General features: G+C 49.7%; 5 protein-coding genes across 5 annotated transcripts in view; 3 read left to right on the forward strand and 2 right to left on the reverse strand.

Moving 5' to 3' along the window:
• Window positions 1-979, forward strand: part of DACRYDRAFT_53924 (uncharacterized protein) — a gene marked incomplete at both ends in the record, with an annotated part of 1,393 nt that extends 414 nt beyond the window's left edge. Inside the window, 5 exons of the mRNA XM_040775214.1 lie at window positions 62-111; window positions 246-318; window positions 376-394; window positions 449-541; window positions 611-979. Coding sequence (XP_040627539.1) covers window positions 62-111; window positions 246-318; window positions 376-394; window positions 449-541; window positions 611-979 — 604 coding nt within the window. The remainder of the gene's footprint in view (window positions 1-61; window positions 112-245; window positions 319-375; window positions 395-448; window positions 542-610) is intronic.
• A 540-nt stretch (window positions 980-1,519) lies between these two features.
• Window positions 1,520-2,760, reverse strand: DACRYDRAFT_108715 (uncharacterized protein; the record flags this gene model as incomplete). Its single annotated transcript, XM_040768712.1, has 2 exons — window positions 1,520-1,874; window positions 1,913-2,760. The coding sequence occupies 2 exons, from the start codon at window positions 2,758-2,760 to the stop codon at window positions 1,520-1,522; spliced, it is 1,203 nt and encodes a 400-aa protein (XP_040627540.1).
• Window positions 2,761-2,826: 66 nt separating this feature from the next.
• DACRYDRAFT_54265 (peptidase M22 glycoprotease) lies at window positions 2,827-4,219 on the forward strand (the record flags this gene model as incomplete). The annotated part of the gene is made up of 6 exons (XM_040775241.1): window positions 2,827-3,011; window positions 3,056-3,287; window positions 3,333-3,491; window positions 3,544-3,785; window positions 3,831-3,970; window positions 4,029-4,219. 6 exons carry the CDS (start codon window positions 2,827-2,829, stop codon window positions 4,217-4,219), a joined length of 1,149 nt encoding a protein of 382 aa, XP_040627541.1.
• A 1,215-nt stretch (window positions 4,220-5,434) lies between these two features.
• Window positions 5,435-7,997, reverse strand: DACRYDRAFT_23052 (uncharacterized protein; the record flags this gene model as incomplete). Its single annotated transcript, XM_040773069.1, has 10 exons — window positions 5,435-5,659; window positions 5,708-5,800; window positions 5,848-5,958; window positions 6,017-6,331; window positions 6,373-6,783; window positions 6,833-6,924; window positions 6,999-7,077; window positions 7,127-7,183; window positions 7,286-7,901; window positions 7,951-7,997. Coding segments are annotated over 6 exons (1,302 nt in total), but the record flags the coding sequence as incomplete, so codon positions are not given.
• Window positions 7,998-12,229: 4,232 nt separating this feature from the next.
• Window positions 12,230-13,069, forward strand: DACRYDRAFT_16624 (uncharacterized protein; the record flags this gene model as incomplete). Its single annotated transcript, XM_040771210.1, has 3 exons — window positions 12,230-12,252; window positions 12,431-12,571; window positions 12,895-13,069. 3 exons carry the CDS (start codon window positions 12,230-12,232, stop codon window positions 13,067-13,069), a joined length of 339 nt encoding a protein of 112 aa, XP_040627543.1.
• Window positions 13,070-16,704: the final 3,635 nt, after the last annotated feature.

Consider the following 16,704-nt stretch of genomic DNA (forward strand, 5'->3'; position numbering starts at 1 on the left):
GGGGGGGAGTTCGACCCCGACCTGCTCTTTCCCAAATGCAATAAATACTGACTTTAGACAGCCTTTTATGCGTATTCGCCATGGGCGAATTCCCAAAAGAGTACGAGCCTAGTACGTCCCCCTCCCCTTCTTCCTCTTATCCCACTCCCAGCATGAGGGAGCACCCCAATTCCACCTTTCTCTCACCCTCTTTACTCCCCAACCCGTGCCGACTCATGCTCATCGTTTACCCCGCACTCTACTAGCGATATTTGAGAACTACGTAGCGGAAATACGGCTTGATGGGAAGCCTGTACAGCTCGCTTTGTGGGATACTGCGTCAGTCCCTTCCTTCTGTTCTGTGCCTTGCTGTTGCTGATAGACGTGTACGTACAGAGGACAGGAAGAGTACGAGGTGCGTGTGCTACTGGGAAACGTGCTATTCCAGATCTGTGCTAATGGGATCCAGCGCCTTCGCCCGTTATCCTACTCCAAAAGTCATGTAATTCTCATCGCCTTCGCCATCGACACTCCCGATTCTCTCGAGAACGTTTCCGTCAAAGTGCGTCCCCCCTTCCATCCCTGTCCTCCACCCTGTACCCTCTGATATGATCTGGCTAACACACCCCAGTGGATCGAAGAAGTACGCTCTATCTGTGGACCACAAGTTCCCGTCATCCTCGTCGGGTGCAAAGCCGATCTCCGCCCACCCGACGCGCCTGTCCACCCCGCCTCGGGGGTCAACTACCCGTACATCCTCCGCGTGCGCGGGGAACAGATGGCATCCGACATCGGAGCAAGAGCGTACAAAGAGTGTTCGTCGCTCAAGAACGAGGGCGTGGACGACGTTTTCGAGGCTGCTACACGGGCGGCGATGCTCATGCGCGAAGGGGCGGGTGGGGCGGGGGGTACGGGGGGGAGGAGGAGGAGTGGGGAGATCCCGAGTTTGGGACGGAGGTTGGAGAGAGAGGAAAGGAGCGGGTGTTGTGTGATCCTTTGAGGCGATCTGGTCCTCCCCATCTCCCGACCGAGTTCAACGTTCTACGTCCTATGTCCATGTCGGCTCGAGCTTTCCCTTCGCTGTCGACCTTGTCGTTGCGGACCGCCGTCCTCGCATCCCCAATCCCACCATGTCCACGCTTCCCGAACTCGGAACTTCGAACTCGAACTCGAACTCGTCTCGCAACCCATCGCCATCGCATCAACCACTGTTCTCTTCTCCTTCCATCCATCCATCCATCCTTCGCCTCAACTGTTGATCCTCGACTGTCGATCGGCTCCAGCGCTTCCATCGCTTCGAGCTCTCTTTCTAGCGGTAGCGGGCAAGGCCGCATGCACGAACTCTCTCTCCATTTCCCTTTCTCTCTCTCTCTCTTCCTCTTCATCTCCATCTCTGTTTTCCTCTCCTCGTTGTGTCTGCCCAGAGCGTAGTTCGCACGAGCATAATCATCATCGGTTATGCATGTACACCATCCTACAGCTACAGCCTACAACGTACAACGTACAAACTACATCCTACAACGTGCATTCTACAACCCCCTCAACCGACCCCCTCAACCCTCTCAACACTACCCCTACCCCTACCCCTCCCCCTCCGTTCCTCCAAACATCTCCCACACCCACAGTCAAAGTACCATTCCCCGCTCAACACCGCTCTCCTCCGCGCGCGTGGCAAGTCCAGGGAGACGTAGGAGATGGTCAGTTCCTCTTCCTCTTCCACGTCGCGGATGAGTGTGAAGCTGAGCGGGTACCCGAGGCCGACTGTTCGGATTTTCTCCGCCTCCCCTGCTGCCTCTTCTCCCTCCTCTTCCTGCGCGTGTGAGAGCCCGGCCAAGGGTAGGGAGGGACAGGCGAACAGCTCAACCGCCGTGAGCGGGTCTGCACGCAAGTTCGGTCTGCAGGAATGGTTAAACCCCGAAGCGTGAGAATATACGCCTCTGGCAAAACATGCTTTGGCCCTCCCTGTCCCTGTTCTAGTCCTAGCCCCCTCCCCGTCCATGTCCATGTCCATCTTCCTCTTCCTCCTTCTCCCACTGGCTGTAATTCTACTTTCCCAGCAGCGGATCGCACCGCCCGGATAGGGTTAGAATCCCCCGCAAACAGGCCGAAAGAGTTACTCTCCAACTTGCTAACCAGATCGAGCACCTCCCCCAGCCCCCACTCGGCAGGTAAGAGCCCAGGCAAGCAACCGGAGAACAGGGAGTGCAGGAAGTGGGTGTGCTGTGTCCATGTACGCATGTCTTCTGCAGACCAGGAGGAGAGGTGGGACTGGAGTGCCAGGACTTGGGCGAACGTTGGTTTGTCGGGCACGGGCACGGGCACGTCAGCGTCCTCCATGCTGTAGACGGCTCGGAAGGCTTCTGCCCTCAGCTCACTGTCCGCATCTGCTTCCAATGCGCAGGGAGAGCCGTCCACTTTTGCCTGCGCGAGCACTTCCAGCACAAGCACCATCATACCTGCTATATGCCTGTCCTTTGCCCACCCCTTCAGCCTCCTCAGCCCAGCGCATATCCAGCTATGCTTCTCCTCGTTCCCCCTCTTGCAGTCTATAGAGCAGTAGAACACTGCCCCGCACCCCGAGCAGGAGGTGGTGTAGTAGCTTGTTGTTGGGAGGGAGCAGGGGAGGTAGGCACAGAGGCGCTTGCGGTGGGAGGGGAGGACGCCTAGCGCGTAGGGGAGGGCGTGGAGCACTGCTGCGCCGGAGGAGAGGGGGGTGGTTGGGTAGATACAACGGCCTTTGGTGGGAGAGTGGACGATGTTGAGAAGAGGAGTTGGGGCCATGGACGGGGTCGACGCATTCAAGGTCGTGTGCACGTTGACATCTTCGACGGTCGCCACCATCAGTCAATGATCGCATACAGACAACTGTCTACTGTCTCCCGTGGACGTTTGAGCAGACTCTTCTCCTCTCCATCATGTTCAAAGCCATTTGTCGTTCTTGCCCTCGAATCGTCCGCAGACGATACATGCGCTGCCATCGTATCTTCCAACAGAACCATCCACTCTAACATCGTCCTCAAGCAGAACCACATGTGAGTCCTCTCATCTAGCTACATCCTGCGCTCACACGAAGCAGACACCAGATATATGCAGGCATCCATCCGCATCTCGCCATATTATCCCATACAGAACAGATGCCGTTCACAGTACGACGCGCTCTGGACACAGCACAGATGCAGATGAACGACATCGACGCAATCGCTTTTACCCAAGGACCAGGCATGGGTGGCTGCTTAGCTGTAGCCTGCAACGCCGCAAAGACACTTGCGATCGCTCTGGAAAAACCTTTGGTAGGCGTGAACCACATGGTGTGCTCTGTTCACGTCCTCCTCGGCAGTGGCTGACGAAACCAGCGAGCACACGCGTTGACGGTCACCTTGACAAATCCTGAGGTGCCGCCCTTTCCGCATCTGACGCTGCTTGTCAGTGGAGGCCATACGATGCTTGTGTTAGTACACAGCGAGGACAAATTTGAACTTATCGCCCAGACGGCGGATGAGGCTATTGGGTGTGTTGCTTCTCACTCGAACCCTCTGCACTCTTAACCTACGTTTGGGCAGGGAGACCTTTGACCGCGTAGCTGCTCTTCTCGGTCTGGAATGGGGCAAGCGGGGACTTGGTGCCGCGCTGGAACACCTCGCCAGCACCTCCGATACTCTAGATCCCTCAATTACGCTACCCACGATGATGCCAGGGCAACTCGAATTCTCGTTCTGCGGTCTGAGAGCAGCCACAAAGCGGATTATCGACCACAAACAGCGCTCAGGCGAGCTATCGGACAGAACACGAGCAGACATAGCGGCTAGGTTCGCCTGTTCTTTCTTACACATGTGCACGTCTAACTAGAGCAGATTCCAGCAAGCGGCTGTAATGCAACTCGAGGACAAGCTCGCTCGCGCTGTTAAGGAGTGTCGAGTACGAGGCGTCCAGCCGAGAGCAGTAGTCGCCTCCGGTGGGGTGGCAACTAACCTCTACCTCCGAACCCGGTACAGTGGCGCCATACAACGTGTGTAAGCATCCCGGCTCACGTAAGCGTAGACTGCCCCTAGCAGCAGAAGCCGCACATGCAGGTACAGGAGAACCTCTGCAAGTGTTCTATCCACCCCTGGAGCTATGCACAGATAACGCCGTCATGATTGCATGGGCGGCTATGGGGAGGTTGTTGAAACGCGAGAGGGATGGGTATGGGATCCGTCCACTTGCGGGATGGAAGATCGATATGGACCGGCCACAGACGTAGGAAGGCTGTGGGTTTGGGTATGCAGTATGAGACAGGGGGACCCTCATGTTTACGACCCAAATTCAAATTCAACGAATTCAAGCCATTGTTGGATACGCACCATACGACGACCTCGCTCTGCCGATCCCGCTAGAGTGGCAAACTGGTGATCGATTGCTCGTCATACCGGTGAATCCCGCAAGTGAACTGAAGATCTCTTCAGCTTGTTTGTACATTTTCTTTCTACCATGCTATAGCGGTGACTTAAATTTCCCCATGAGGCGACCCTGGAGTTCTGCATACCCCCAGCTCGGGCTTAGTCAAATAATGAGGCCGAATGCGAATTAGCAACCTTGTCCGCCCTGATGCGCTCATGTGCTCTCTTGCCCAGACTTTTGCCCGCGCTGTGGAGTCGATGGCAATGCATGTCGCCAGGAGGACCATTTCCCCGCACATTCACAACCACCAGTGGTCGATATTCTGGAACCTTCGATGCCTCGTTCAATTGACAAGGCAAAGGAAAACGGAGAGGAATAGTGTCATAAAATCAAACATGAAACACGGGCAGGAAGTTATCTCCTCGGTGCCGGAAGAGAGGAATGGTGTCGCCCCATAAAATAAATGAAACATGGGAAGGAAATCAAAGGCAAGGGCCAAGCTTTTTTCCCCGCGGGAGTATAAAACCGTCTGTCTACAATCGATGGCACCCACACACCACTCTCGTATCTCCTTGTTTAAGGTGCCGGACAGTAAGTGGTCACTTTCCCCTCTCAGGCTTTGGAAGACTGACCTCTCGCGCAGCCTTGTCTTGATTCCTTCCCTAATATCGAGCTCTTATTGGGTGCTGGCCAGTACGTCGTTCCATTGCCACCGTTATACAATGTTCATGCATATACCAGTCCCATTACACACTAACTAAACTCCTCTGCAATCCTTACGACTTCTTACGATCCCTACCTCACTTTCCCAATCGCAATAATGCGGTCCTTTCTCCACGTGGCTATTCTTGCCCATGCCGCATGGAACGTATTTGCCGCTCCGATCCCTTGGCGTATCAGCCGACTCAGTCGATTTGGATCATCCTAGACGCTCTAAGAGCGCCAAACTGGATAATCCCTGGGCGCTCTGCATACGGTCGCTTCGGGATAATCTCGAGCGTTCCGTGAGATAATCCGCCGGATAATCTCAGGATATCCGGTATAGGTGTCCGTAGTATGGGTGGCAGGTGTAACGTTTGCATAGTTGTACAATCATAAGCGTAATCTATCGTAGCAGACTAATGGGCAGACAATCTTCTCAGAACTCATAGGACCATTTCGCCCCCACATTCTCCTCCTCCCCGTCCCCGTCCCCCTCATCCTCCACCTCTTCCACGGGCTGTTCTTCTTCGTCTTCCTCTTTCAGGTGAGCGGCGACGACGTGGTACTGCAGTTCCGTATAAAACTTCCCGGTGTCAAAATTCTATTCAATATTAGTGCCGCGTTTCAGCTCTCACAGGATGAACGGTACCTTCCAGCGCCGAGTGCGAGCTTGAACAGTGAATTTGTAGATTGTCCCAAGCTGGGAGGATAATAGTGCCTCATACCCGCCTTCGTTATTGTCCTATGTTGCTTCAGCTACGTCTTGGGACTTTTGTGGAAGACACCTACTCTCATTTTCACCAATTCCTCCGGAGCTTCATTCAGAATTTCGTTCGCCACAGGCGAGAAGGCCATAATTTTGAGCATTTCCTTGGCCTTCGTCCCTACCGTCATCACCAGCTTATAACTTTGTAAGATTAAGTAGACCGTCTGGCAACCATCTTGCTTCACTACTCACCACCAACGCTTTTCACCGTCGTCCTCCGACTGAACTGCATGACTGGCGATGTCACAAGCATGCTCACGATTTTCCAGGCTCCTGTTGCAGTCTGGGTGCCGGCATCTTTCGTAGAGAGTTTGACAGTCAAAACCGGTAATCGCTTCTTCCAAGTGGAACGTATCAACTCTCGCACCATGACCGAGGTTGGACTCCAGCACGTCCTTGATACATAACGGTGATGATCGCGGAACAATGCCGTCCCGTAGGCCAGCAGAAGCACTGTAACCAGAAGACACGTGTTTCAACCCAGGATCTTCCGGCAATGCGCTGTACCTGGAGCATCGTCAATAATAATTCGCGTGTAGTACCTTGACTTACCAGTCCTTCAACTCGGTCACCCCACTAATATTGGGTTCGAAATCCAGTTTGGTGAACTTGTAAGCGTTCAAGCTTACACCACCATGATTCACCACAACAACTTTTTTCAGCAACAAAACGTCCCCGCGCTTGGCCTTGAAGTCGTCTGCTTTTTGATCCCACAGAGTCAAACGGACAACGAAGAGCGATCTGTCCACTAGCTGCACTTCTAGGCGGCGGCGTTCCGCCGTATCATCTCCTTCATCACCTTCGGCTTCTTCACCAGCGACACGCTTTTTCTTGGAAAAGGAAGCCACCTGCCCTACATGCAGAACCACACCCAGAACGTTCACGCGGGACTTGAACTCCAGGCCACGGAGCAGGTGAATGCCTGTCAATTGCATGGGCATTGCTGGTATCTCGAAGTCCTAAGAACCAGTCAGTGAAATGTCCCCCTTTCGAGCCACTTGGACGTACAGAATTTGGGAAGGAGAAAGTGGAATTGTACTTCAACATCATTTGCAAAGGCAAGATGTCCGGCTGGAAAAATTCTTCCTTCACTGGACAGACTCGCACGTTGCTTAGTTTCCATCACCTGATGCACGCTACGTGAGTAACATCCCGCCCCGCAATATCAGATCACCTCTCACCTTTCCCACAACAGCCTCGGCCATTACGCGTTCAATCGCGACGGGGTCAAACGAGCCGACGAGCATCTTATTCTGCATAATGTTAGCGTAGCTCATCAAGTCATTGACGTTATAGACATACCCCATCCTTATCCACAATCTTCAAAGTTAGAACAAAGCCTTCCCTCGTCTCGTTTTTCTAGCGATGGGGCCCGCTGATCTCGTATATGCGTCCATATGTCGTCCAATCAAAGCGTAGGCCTGCGTTCAGCTCTGAGAATGCAATACGAGTGGGCTCCACGTGTTCCAAGGCTGCAGCGGTGATGAAGTTGGACAAGTTGAAATGTTGGGTCGTCTTGACAGTTGAGACGGCATTCGCAGAAGCAGGCAATTGCCCGTTGGCTGCGGACGACCCCGTCGTGGCGGATGAAGACTTCGGTTGGCACTCGGATGAAGTCGAAGCCTGTATGTTCGAGCTCGCGTTTGGGACAGACACCTTCGCATTAGGATGCATGCTGATTACTTTGCTGTTTTTGTTCAGCCCGCCGTAGGCTTGCCTGCCTTGTGGCTGGCCACCATTGGCGACAGCCTTCGACGCGGTGATGGACTTGGTCGTCACGCTTCTTCCTTCCCCTCCTGGTTGGGACGCGGAGGGTTGCTGTTTCGATCCGCCGTTCGAACGAAGATCTCCGCCATCGGCCCGATCCTTGGGCACAAGAGGAGTAGCGCACTGACTCTTCCACGGGCTCGAACGTCTAAAACTCGTGCGACTCGCAGTACGGGCGCGGCTGGGGGCCGTTGTGCCAACTACCGGATCGGTAGGAACGATCGCTCCTACCCGAAGGCTGATCTCTGTTGGAGATCCGCAGATGTCTCCGGGCGTGCCAACAGGTACTCCTCTGGTGACCGTAATTGATCTAGAAACTCTTTTGAGAACAAAACGACATGTCCAAGGTGTATGCGTACCTATAGCCCGCTACCGTCTTCCTGTTCACCGACTCGATCTGCAGAAACGCTCCACAATGCAAAGAGGGTGAAGGTTGTGGATTTGACTATGGACGACGAGGTGTGTGGTTTATGAGCTCATGTAACCACGATGCTAACTTCTGATTTTGTAGATTAAAGTCGAGGTTAGCCCTGTCGATTTCGCGCTCGATGCTGATGCTCAGTCCACCGACTCCTTGTTTTGGCGCAATAAAGCCAAGGCTTTCGAAGAAGAATCAATTTGCAAAATGCACCTCATCATTATTCTCAGACGTCAGATGGATGCGTTGAAGGAGGAGAACAAACGTCTACATGAAGCACTGGAACATCAGGATGGGCTCAGTCCTGATGTGCACTCAGACACATGATCGCCTACGGTTCTATCTTAACAAACACTGTATTGTAGCTCATGACACCTCATATTACCCACTCCAATACAAATAACCATTCTCTGCACGTTACTGCCAGATCCAGAATACTACGCTGTACTAGTATTAAGCAATTTTATTCCAGGGTTGCATCATCTGTGTAATGTCGTGTGAAATCAAGCAAATGCATGTTTACTCTCACTCCTTTTAGATTTGACGCAGGTCACATGCCCGTCCATTCCTTCTTCCCCTACCTACATACACAAAACTTCGGCTCCAAATGGAGACTGCCTTCACCAGGCACGATCCAAGTGTTGCCAAATCCGCAACACCATTCCCAGTCATGCCAACATCATTCCCTCACACTCCCATCCTGAAATCTCCACCAGCGTCTGAATTGCTCTCCAACTCCTGGACTACCTAAGCCAAGAGACGATTGCTGGTGATTCCGCACTCCTGGGAGCACACCTGTCAGTCTTAGGTGCAACCCAGGTTGAAGAGTTGACCTGCAACATTTGCAGCACATCCAGCTCATGTGTGTGCCAGATATTGTCCATGTTTCCCAGAGGAGTGTTAGATATGTTGCACAACATCATTGTCCACGTTTCATGCTGCCTCACAGCATGGAGGGTCCGACTGAGAACAATCTTTTGGCAAGGATCTGGCAATATTGCTTGATACAGGGAGGGCAATTGTTCCTCTGATGCATGCTCAATGTCAGTGCAGCATATGTTGGTACCCCCTCCATGCACCGGACATCTCTAAGTACTTCTTGACATGGTCCACCACTTCATCAATTCTCCTCTGGTCCATGTTGCTCAGTAAATCCTGAGTTATTAGCACCATTAGATGGATCAGTAAGAACCCCTCACTGTGGTGCTCATGATAGTATCAGCAGATGATTTCTCTCCTGGTGACCAGTTTAAGTCTGAGGTAGAATGATTTCTGTCCTGGCAACCAGTTTAAGTCTCAGGTAGCTCGATGTGGTCAAGGTCAAAGAAACTGCTGGCAGTCTGTGTATGTTGGTGGACCCTACCACATCACACAAACACAAGGACTCCTTCTGTACATGTATATATATATATAATATTAATAGAGCATTGTACATCTTCTATCTGCTAATCTCCGGTTCTTCACTGATGCAACACTGATATATCTCATTTGGAGGCTTCTCGATGCTAGAAATTGTCTCTCGCCACATTGCAACACAGTCTGCAAAGGCATTGTGTCAGTGTGGATAGCACCAGGCACACTCGATGTCTGGGTTAAAGACAACACAAACATTCAACTGAGTGTGTGGTCATAACACTTGAAACATGGCTGACCCCCAAACACTTGCCATGCAGAATAGCCAGGTTTGCCACCTACAATCCCTCAAAACCAATACCTTCTCTGCTCAGCTTAGTGAAACGCCTCCTCACATACAAGTCCAATCATGGGGACATGGGTTTCACCAGATCTGGAGATGGATGCGACTAGTGGGAGTCCATGCTGCACTGTGTAAAAACATTTTATTTAGCAAAGATAGCTGATGAACACTCTAATCAGCTTGTCTTGCCCTTTTTCAACCTCCTGAGGAGGACACCATGGATGTTATTGATGATTGGCATGTGGTACCGGCAGATGGTCTCCACTACATTTTATTTGCAATCATCATTACAGAATTGAACTGTCAGGCCTGTGCTCAGATGCCTTTGGATGCAGTGCATGTCAGGCACAACTTAGTTTATCAATTTATGAGATCCTATGTGAGCCCAGCCTATTTCATTCATCTCCCTTCACTAATCATAGGGTTGCAGCAATGATACCACCAAACAGGCCTCCTGCCTCACCTAGACATGCCTTTCAACATCACTCTTCCAGATGGCATGGTCAATGTCATTGCTTCCTTTCAATGTGGCTTAACATCAATGCAATCTTCTCTGCATCCCAACATTGCACCAGTGGCCATTCAGCCAGGAGACATGCAACTTGCTGCCATCATGCTGTCTCCTCCAGTTTCTATTGCTGAAAGTGTACCTACCACCCAAGATGCTCTGCCATCTCAGGAGATCATGTGTGTCATAGGTGGCATTCTCTGTAACTTTTCTGTTCCCAATACCCTCAGATCCGCCAGCTCATCAACTCCCCAAACCACAATAACAGAGCATTCGCTCATGGGTTCTCACCCCAGACTCTTACATGATCCTCCCTTGCCTCCTTCCAATTGGCCTCACCCAATCAAAGACATGGCAAATGTCCATGATCAGTCCATTGACTTCCCTCAAAGCCCCTCCACCCACAGTTGGCATCCCAGCCAGCTGTCAGAACATGATTCAATGACAAATTGGCTTGAAATTTATGCAGGGAGATGGCTTCCTGTGCAGTATTTCCTACCCAATGTCTTGGACAACTTACCAGAGGCATTTCATGTGTACTTTTATGAGGAAGGCACTGATATTGTGATATGGTTGACTCTTGACACTGCTGTCACAGGGTATTCCAATCTGATCCACAAAGACATTATTTAACAAGTCCTCCCTAACCTCCGCCTTTTCACAAGTATCTGCAATAGGGGATCATTTCATAGAGTTGATTGGAGGAACATTGTTTCATAACAATGGGTTTACAAAGCATGCACAGGCTAGCTCCAGAGGTATTGTTGATGGTACAATCTTTCCTTCCCAATGTCTTTCCTCTCAGTATCACATTCAAGGAATGTACACATAAACATTAATGACATTCTCATTTTCAAATTTGATATCTCAACATCTAACACTTCTTCCTTACTCAAATAAAGCTTCTGCATTGTCAGGCCCTTCCTGGCAGGCCATTGATGGTGAGCTCAAGTCGCTTTGGATCACTGCTCACCCCCCCATTGCACTCTCTGACGTTGCCATGGACCTCTGACCCCCCAAAGAAGCTGCATCTCTTGAGGTGACAACCCAAAGCACTATCAACCAAATCTCACTTGGCCTCAAAGGTTCAGGGAGTGCCATTGTCAGGCAGCCACTCCCACAGCCCAACTCTCCTCTGCTCAGCACCTCTACATCATGTTCAACTTGCTCCCTTCTGGTGACAGTTATGATGTTACACCCTGCACATCAGTTCCTGCAATTGGCAATGGACCCAGGTCTGTATTTTATCCAGATAGGTTCTCAATGCCATCCTCACCCCCATGGCAGCCACAATCTTGTTCCATCACTGATGGATTGACAGCCTTCGGCAAATGAAACTCATACTCTTCATTCAAATGATCAACCAAGTCACAGCCAAGCTACAATGTCAAAACATGCTGTCCTTGGGTTTGGCCATCTGTGCAGCTTTGTGCATTCAGCTTCTGATGTCCCAATCCTGCATCAAGGTATCAAACTGAGCAAGACACTACAAGTCATTCCCTCCAACACATGTCAGCTTCTGATATCCAGAAAATCGCAGCTGCCCTCGTTTATGAGATGGAGAGTTGTTATCCTATCCTGATGTGCATGTATGAGGTAATCTGCCAATCCTCTTGACCTGCCATCCCATACTGATGTCCACTAGTGCACAGATTGTTCCTCCTGTACAGAGTCTACCTCCAAGGCCTCCTAATGATAGCATGCACCTTTAGCATTTGTTCTGATATTCCACAGCTGACCTTGTGTTGACCTATAGTCCATATCCCATGACATGTTTACTCGATGCAAGCATCTGGGATCATTACCACATCCTCTGTCACTAATCAATAAATGCAGTCCAGAGCAAATGGTCACTATGATGTTGACATGAAACACTCCATGTAATATGTATTGAAAACAGATAGCCACATCTTTGTAGTAAGCATTAGTCTCTATTGCCAAAAGCCTGTACCCAGACCACATGACCAAGGGGGTTGTATATGTAAGGAAAGCACCGTGACCCAGATGCAAATCAACATGACTTACCTGAATACTACCAGGTATGTCTCCCTCAAGAGAGAGGTACATGTGAAGCCCTATTAGCAAATTGACCTATCCCCACTCATTTTGTGCAAGTTCTCAGTATTTGAGATGAGAATGACCTTGGTTTCAGTTCCCAGCAGTATTTGTATGTTCGCTCATCTCAACTCAAAATGGCTATCTCTCATCACACAATAGGATGGAGATCAGTGATGGATTTGCTAGCATTCCCATCATGCTGACCACCAACTTGAACAATCTCATCTCCAAGAAGAAAATTGCGCCACTATCTATTATCAAGATCAGCAAACATGTTCACTGCAAAGTTTTGGGAATATGGTAAGCATATCATGTGCTGGTCTTCCTTTGCAGCCTGCACTCACCTCATTGAGAGTAGCATGGTTATCATTAGATCAATCAGCTTCATAGGTTCAGCCAGTCCCATTTGGAGTATTCCTGTGCCTCTGGACGTTATGGAGGACTAAGATGAGGCGCTTTCAGCATCTATTGCTCACATGGAATGTGGCAATCTTCTTGAAGGCCCTGACATTAGCACATTATTGCTCTGCCCCTCAAGCTGCTCATGTTGATCTGTAGCAGTCAAAGGTGTCTATTGGCATTCCACTCACCCCTTCTCTCAATGGTTGCTCCCAATCCTCAAGTGAACTTGCATCTTCCAAGTCATTGGCACTGGAGCCCAAAGTGGGAGTTATCCTATCCCAGCCAGATGACATCACCCTCCATGGGGTGCACCACCAGATTAATACTTTTGCTGATGAGGACATGCATGTTAAGGCAGCAAGCATGGAGAATATGAGCAATGGGCAGAAGAAGTAGGCACTTATTGCATGGGCATTTGTATTACAATACCTACATGATCATACACTGTATCTTTCACAATTAGTACAATTCCCATGTTATCATTATTGTCCACCAACTGCACATATATGGATGTGATCAGGCACAGTCATACTTGTGAAAAGGCTGGAACAGTGATGGCAGTGCTTATGTGACAATGGCACCCTGACCAGCATCTGCCTCGTATCTATCCTGCAATGCTCTCTGGTGCACAATGTCCTTTACTTTGAGATCTAAGGCATCTGCCTGTCTTCTGCAACCACTGCCAATCCCAGATGTCCAGAGAGCAATCTATTGGCATGAGCATCCCCCCTTTGCACCAATGCCTGGCCCTGGCAGCATTAAATGCTCTCAGTTGGGCCCAAGTCAACAGCATGCGCTTGTGTGTCCACTGCATCTTGGAGGAACCCTTTGTCCAAATGGTGGACAAAAGCAATCTGTTTCATCCCCATGTCAAGGCAGATCTATAGGCCCTGACTCTCCTGAGTCCTCACATGCCCATGGATTTGGGCATACTGGCTGCATACTGCACCGCCAGTTCCAAAATTGTTTGGAAGTGATGGTCAATAGTTTCCTGAGTGGGGCTGATGACTTGGAAGCATGTGCTTCTTCTATATCACCATATGTGGATGTAAATTTACCATGTTATAGTATTGTTTCTCAGGGAGGTGTCTAAGAGTCTGTATATCATAGGGGCCACTTGTTTTGTACCATCCTGACACAAGTCTAGCTGCATATGTGATTGTCTCCACATGCTTGAGCCTGGATCCACTTGTCCTGAGCGTCCTCCTTCATTGGGAGACACACACAATAAGTCACAGTTGCTCAACCCCTCCCCTGTACAACTCACTAATGATGGACCACCTCCCACACCTTGGGACCTATCAAACATCCTGGAAACAAGAACGTTCCAAATGGCCAACAGTTCACACATTCCTCTCCCCAGTTACAGTGTCTATCACTTTACTGTGGCCAAAAAAATTCCCATCAACCCCCACTCACCAACCTGACAGTCTTGGCCAGATTGCCCTCCCCATTATATTCTGCTGAAGGCCAGCAATGCTCTCTTGCACAACGATTTCAATTTCTGGCTGGGTGCTTGTGCCTTTGTACTAGACAGGAATGTGTTTTAATGCTTGAACAGACATCAATTTGGGCAGGCATTGTCAGTGGTGGCATCTTCCAAAAATACTGAAGCAGCAGAAGCATATGCTCGTCGGGATCACTCAGTACATCCCCCTACTGGGTTGTCATGACCACCCATACTGATGGACCATCATGTCACAGTGGGCCATCAACATTGGAATGTGGGACAGGACACTTTGCTTCAAAGATTTGGCCCCAGGTAAGAATTTTGATGGGACCAGATAGTATCCATCTAATATCAGTTGAGATCAGGCTGAACTGAGCAATCCCCCAATTGTGCAGTGTACAAATGGGGTGACGCTCCTTGTGTCAGACATTGCCAAACTATATACTGTGGATTTTATGGTATCTTGCAAGTTGGCCATTCTGGATACCCCATTGTGGCAGCCTTGGTAAGAGATTGTCAGACACTACGAGTATGTTGATGATGATGATGATCCTTTTTGCCTACCTACCAAACTGCTGAAGATCAATGACATGATTGTGGCAGTCAAACTGACATGTGCAGAGCAATCAATCAGTTTCAACATGGCAAAGACAAACAGTCAGACACTGGTGACTGGATTTTGCGGGAGGAGGAGGATCTCAATGAAGGTGTGCCTGATGGTAGCTGACAAGTGCCATATGAACTTCATCAGTTGACACCAAACATCAAGGGCAACAGACACATGTTGGGGGCAAATCTCCATGCATGCCATGTGCTTGGAGATTTGCATTACAGGAATGATTATGAAGATGGGTGTTCCAAGAACAAGGTTAAATGTGGATGTTATAGCTAGTGTATGTGACAAGCCAAGTGTGTCTCTTTTGTTATGCCCACATCATCTCCTGTCAGTACACTACCCCTGTCCCACTGATGCTGCATTGGGCAACTGCCTTTGATATGGACTCCTGCACATGTCAGCTCATGTAATGGTAATGGGTTATCACATTGTATTTACTTCAGTTTGTATGGACCATGCTGCGAAATAGATTGTTTGGGAGGCCTGAGGTGCAGGATGATCAACATGAGCACAAGGGATGCTCAGATTATCATACCTGCCTCAACCTCTTGCTGGTTTTCCTGAGCATTGAGAGGACCCCTTGCATGAAGCTTTTTGCTTCTTGGAGCCTTTCCAAAGGGAACACGTGCTCTCCTGTGCCCCAACAGAGAGTATCTGCGTTTCTGCATTGATAATTGAATGAGCACACCTACATTATACATTTGAGAGATGCATACACTCACCAACAGGCTTGTTCTGACAGTGTAGACCAGTGCACTCATCATCAGAACTAGGACAGGGGGGAGTTAGAGGCTCAGGAGCCAGGGAATAGTGATCTAAATCCTGATCAAAAGACTCGAACACTGGAGCATTTGATGACTGTGGCAGGGCTATTGGTGTGATCAGGTCTTCTACAGGCCTGGAAACGAGGGCCATGGGGGCAGGGGGAACAGCCGTCAATGTGAGCTGAACAGTGGTGAACAATGTTTGAGGATTTGCCTGTGATTGATCCCTGCTTTCAAAAAAGCTAAACCCTTTGCCATGCCAAATTTGTTGCTGGTGAACAAATTTGTACATGGTGAGCAGCTCCACAAAGGACATTTCTTCAGGGTCCAATAAGGAAACTGTGGACAGGAGACATCCAGGCTTGACTCTGGCCATTGGCCATTCTATTTCCAACTGCCCAATCTTGTGTTCTAACATGCAACATGTCAGGATCTGCTGGGCACAGGGATGAACAAGTACCATGCAGGTGTTGCAAAAAGGTGCATAAGACAACTGATATCTCCAAACAATTCCAAGTGGGATCCAGTGGCAGAAGAATGGGGCAATTGTTTGTATTTTGCTGAAGAGTGGGCAAGACTCTGGCAGTGGCATCATGTGGAGAGTATGGAACTAGAAAATCAGGAATGAGTACAGTAACAGTGTGTTTGAGACAAGACACGAATCAGTGGTTTTCACAAAGTCCACCCATGGATGATGAATATCAGTATTGAATCGCAAATGGAAGTCAGAGAAGCAAAGTCCATTAGGGTCTGGCCAGTATTGACACTGCAGAGTGTTCATCCATTGAATGCTTGTGTGCTATGGCTACTCACAGTGTTGCCATTCTTGCCCCACTCATGTCAACCCCTCCAGCTAAAGTAAAGGAGACCCACCCAGTGCATGCATGCAGTGCTTTTTGAATGGTGGCAATGGTATTGAATATTGTGTCCAGTGCCCTAGCTCATGAATTAAATCAAGGTTATTGAGTGATAAGGTCAACATACCCTCAAGTATCCTGAACAACTGTGTTTGACTGTTTCATCTGTTCCCTCTGGTGTTCTGTGCAATCCTGATATTCTCTGCGTCACTCTTCTGACAGTTTGTTCTCCCAATACATCTTCAAGAACTCAGGTTGTGCTTGGAATACAGTTTTACTGGCATTCACTGCGTGTTTGGTGAGTTGATCAGAGAAGTTGGGAATGTCAGTTGCCATTAGTTCAC

The sequence above is a fragment of the Dacryopinax primogenitus genome (assembly GCF_000292625.1).
Source record: "Dacryopinax primogenitus strain DJM-731 SS1 chromosome Unknown DACRYscaffold_12, whole genome shotgun sequence".
Classification (NCBI taxonomy): domain Eukaryota; kingdom Fungi; phylum Basidiomycota; class Dacrymycetes; order Dacrymycetales; family Dacrymycetaceae; genus Dacryopinax; species Dacryopinax primogenitus.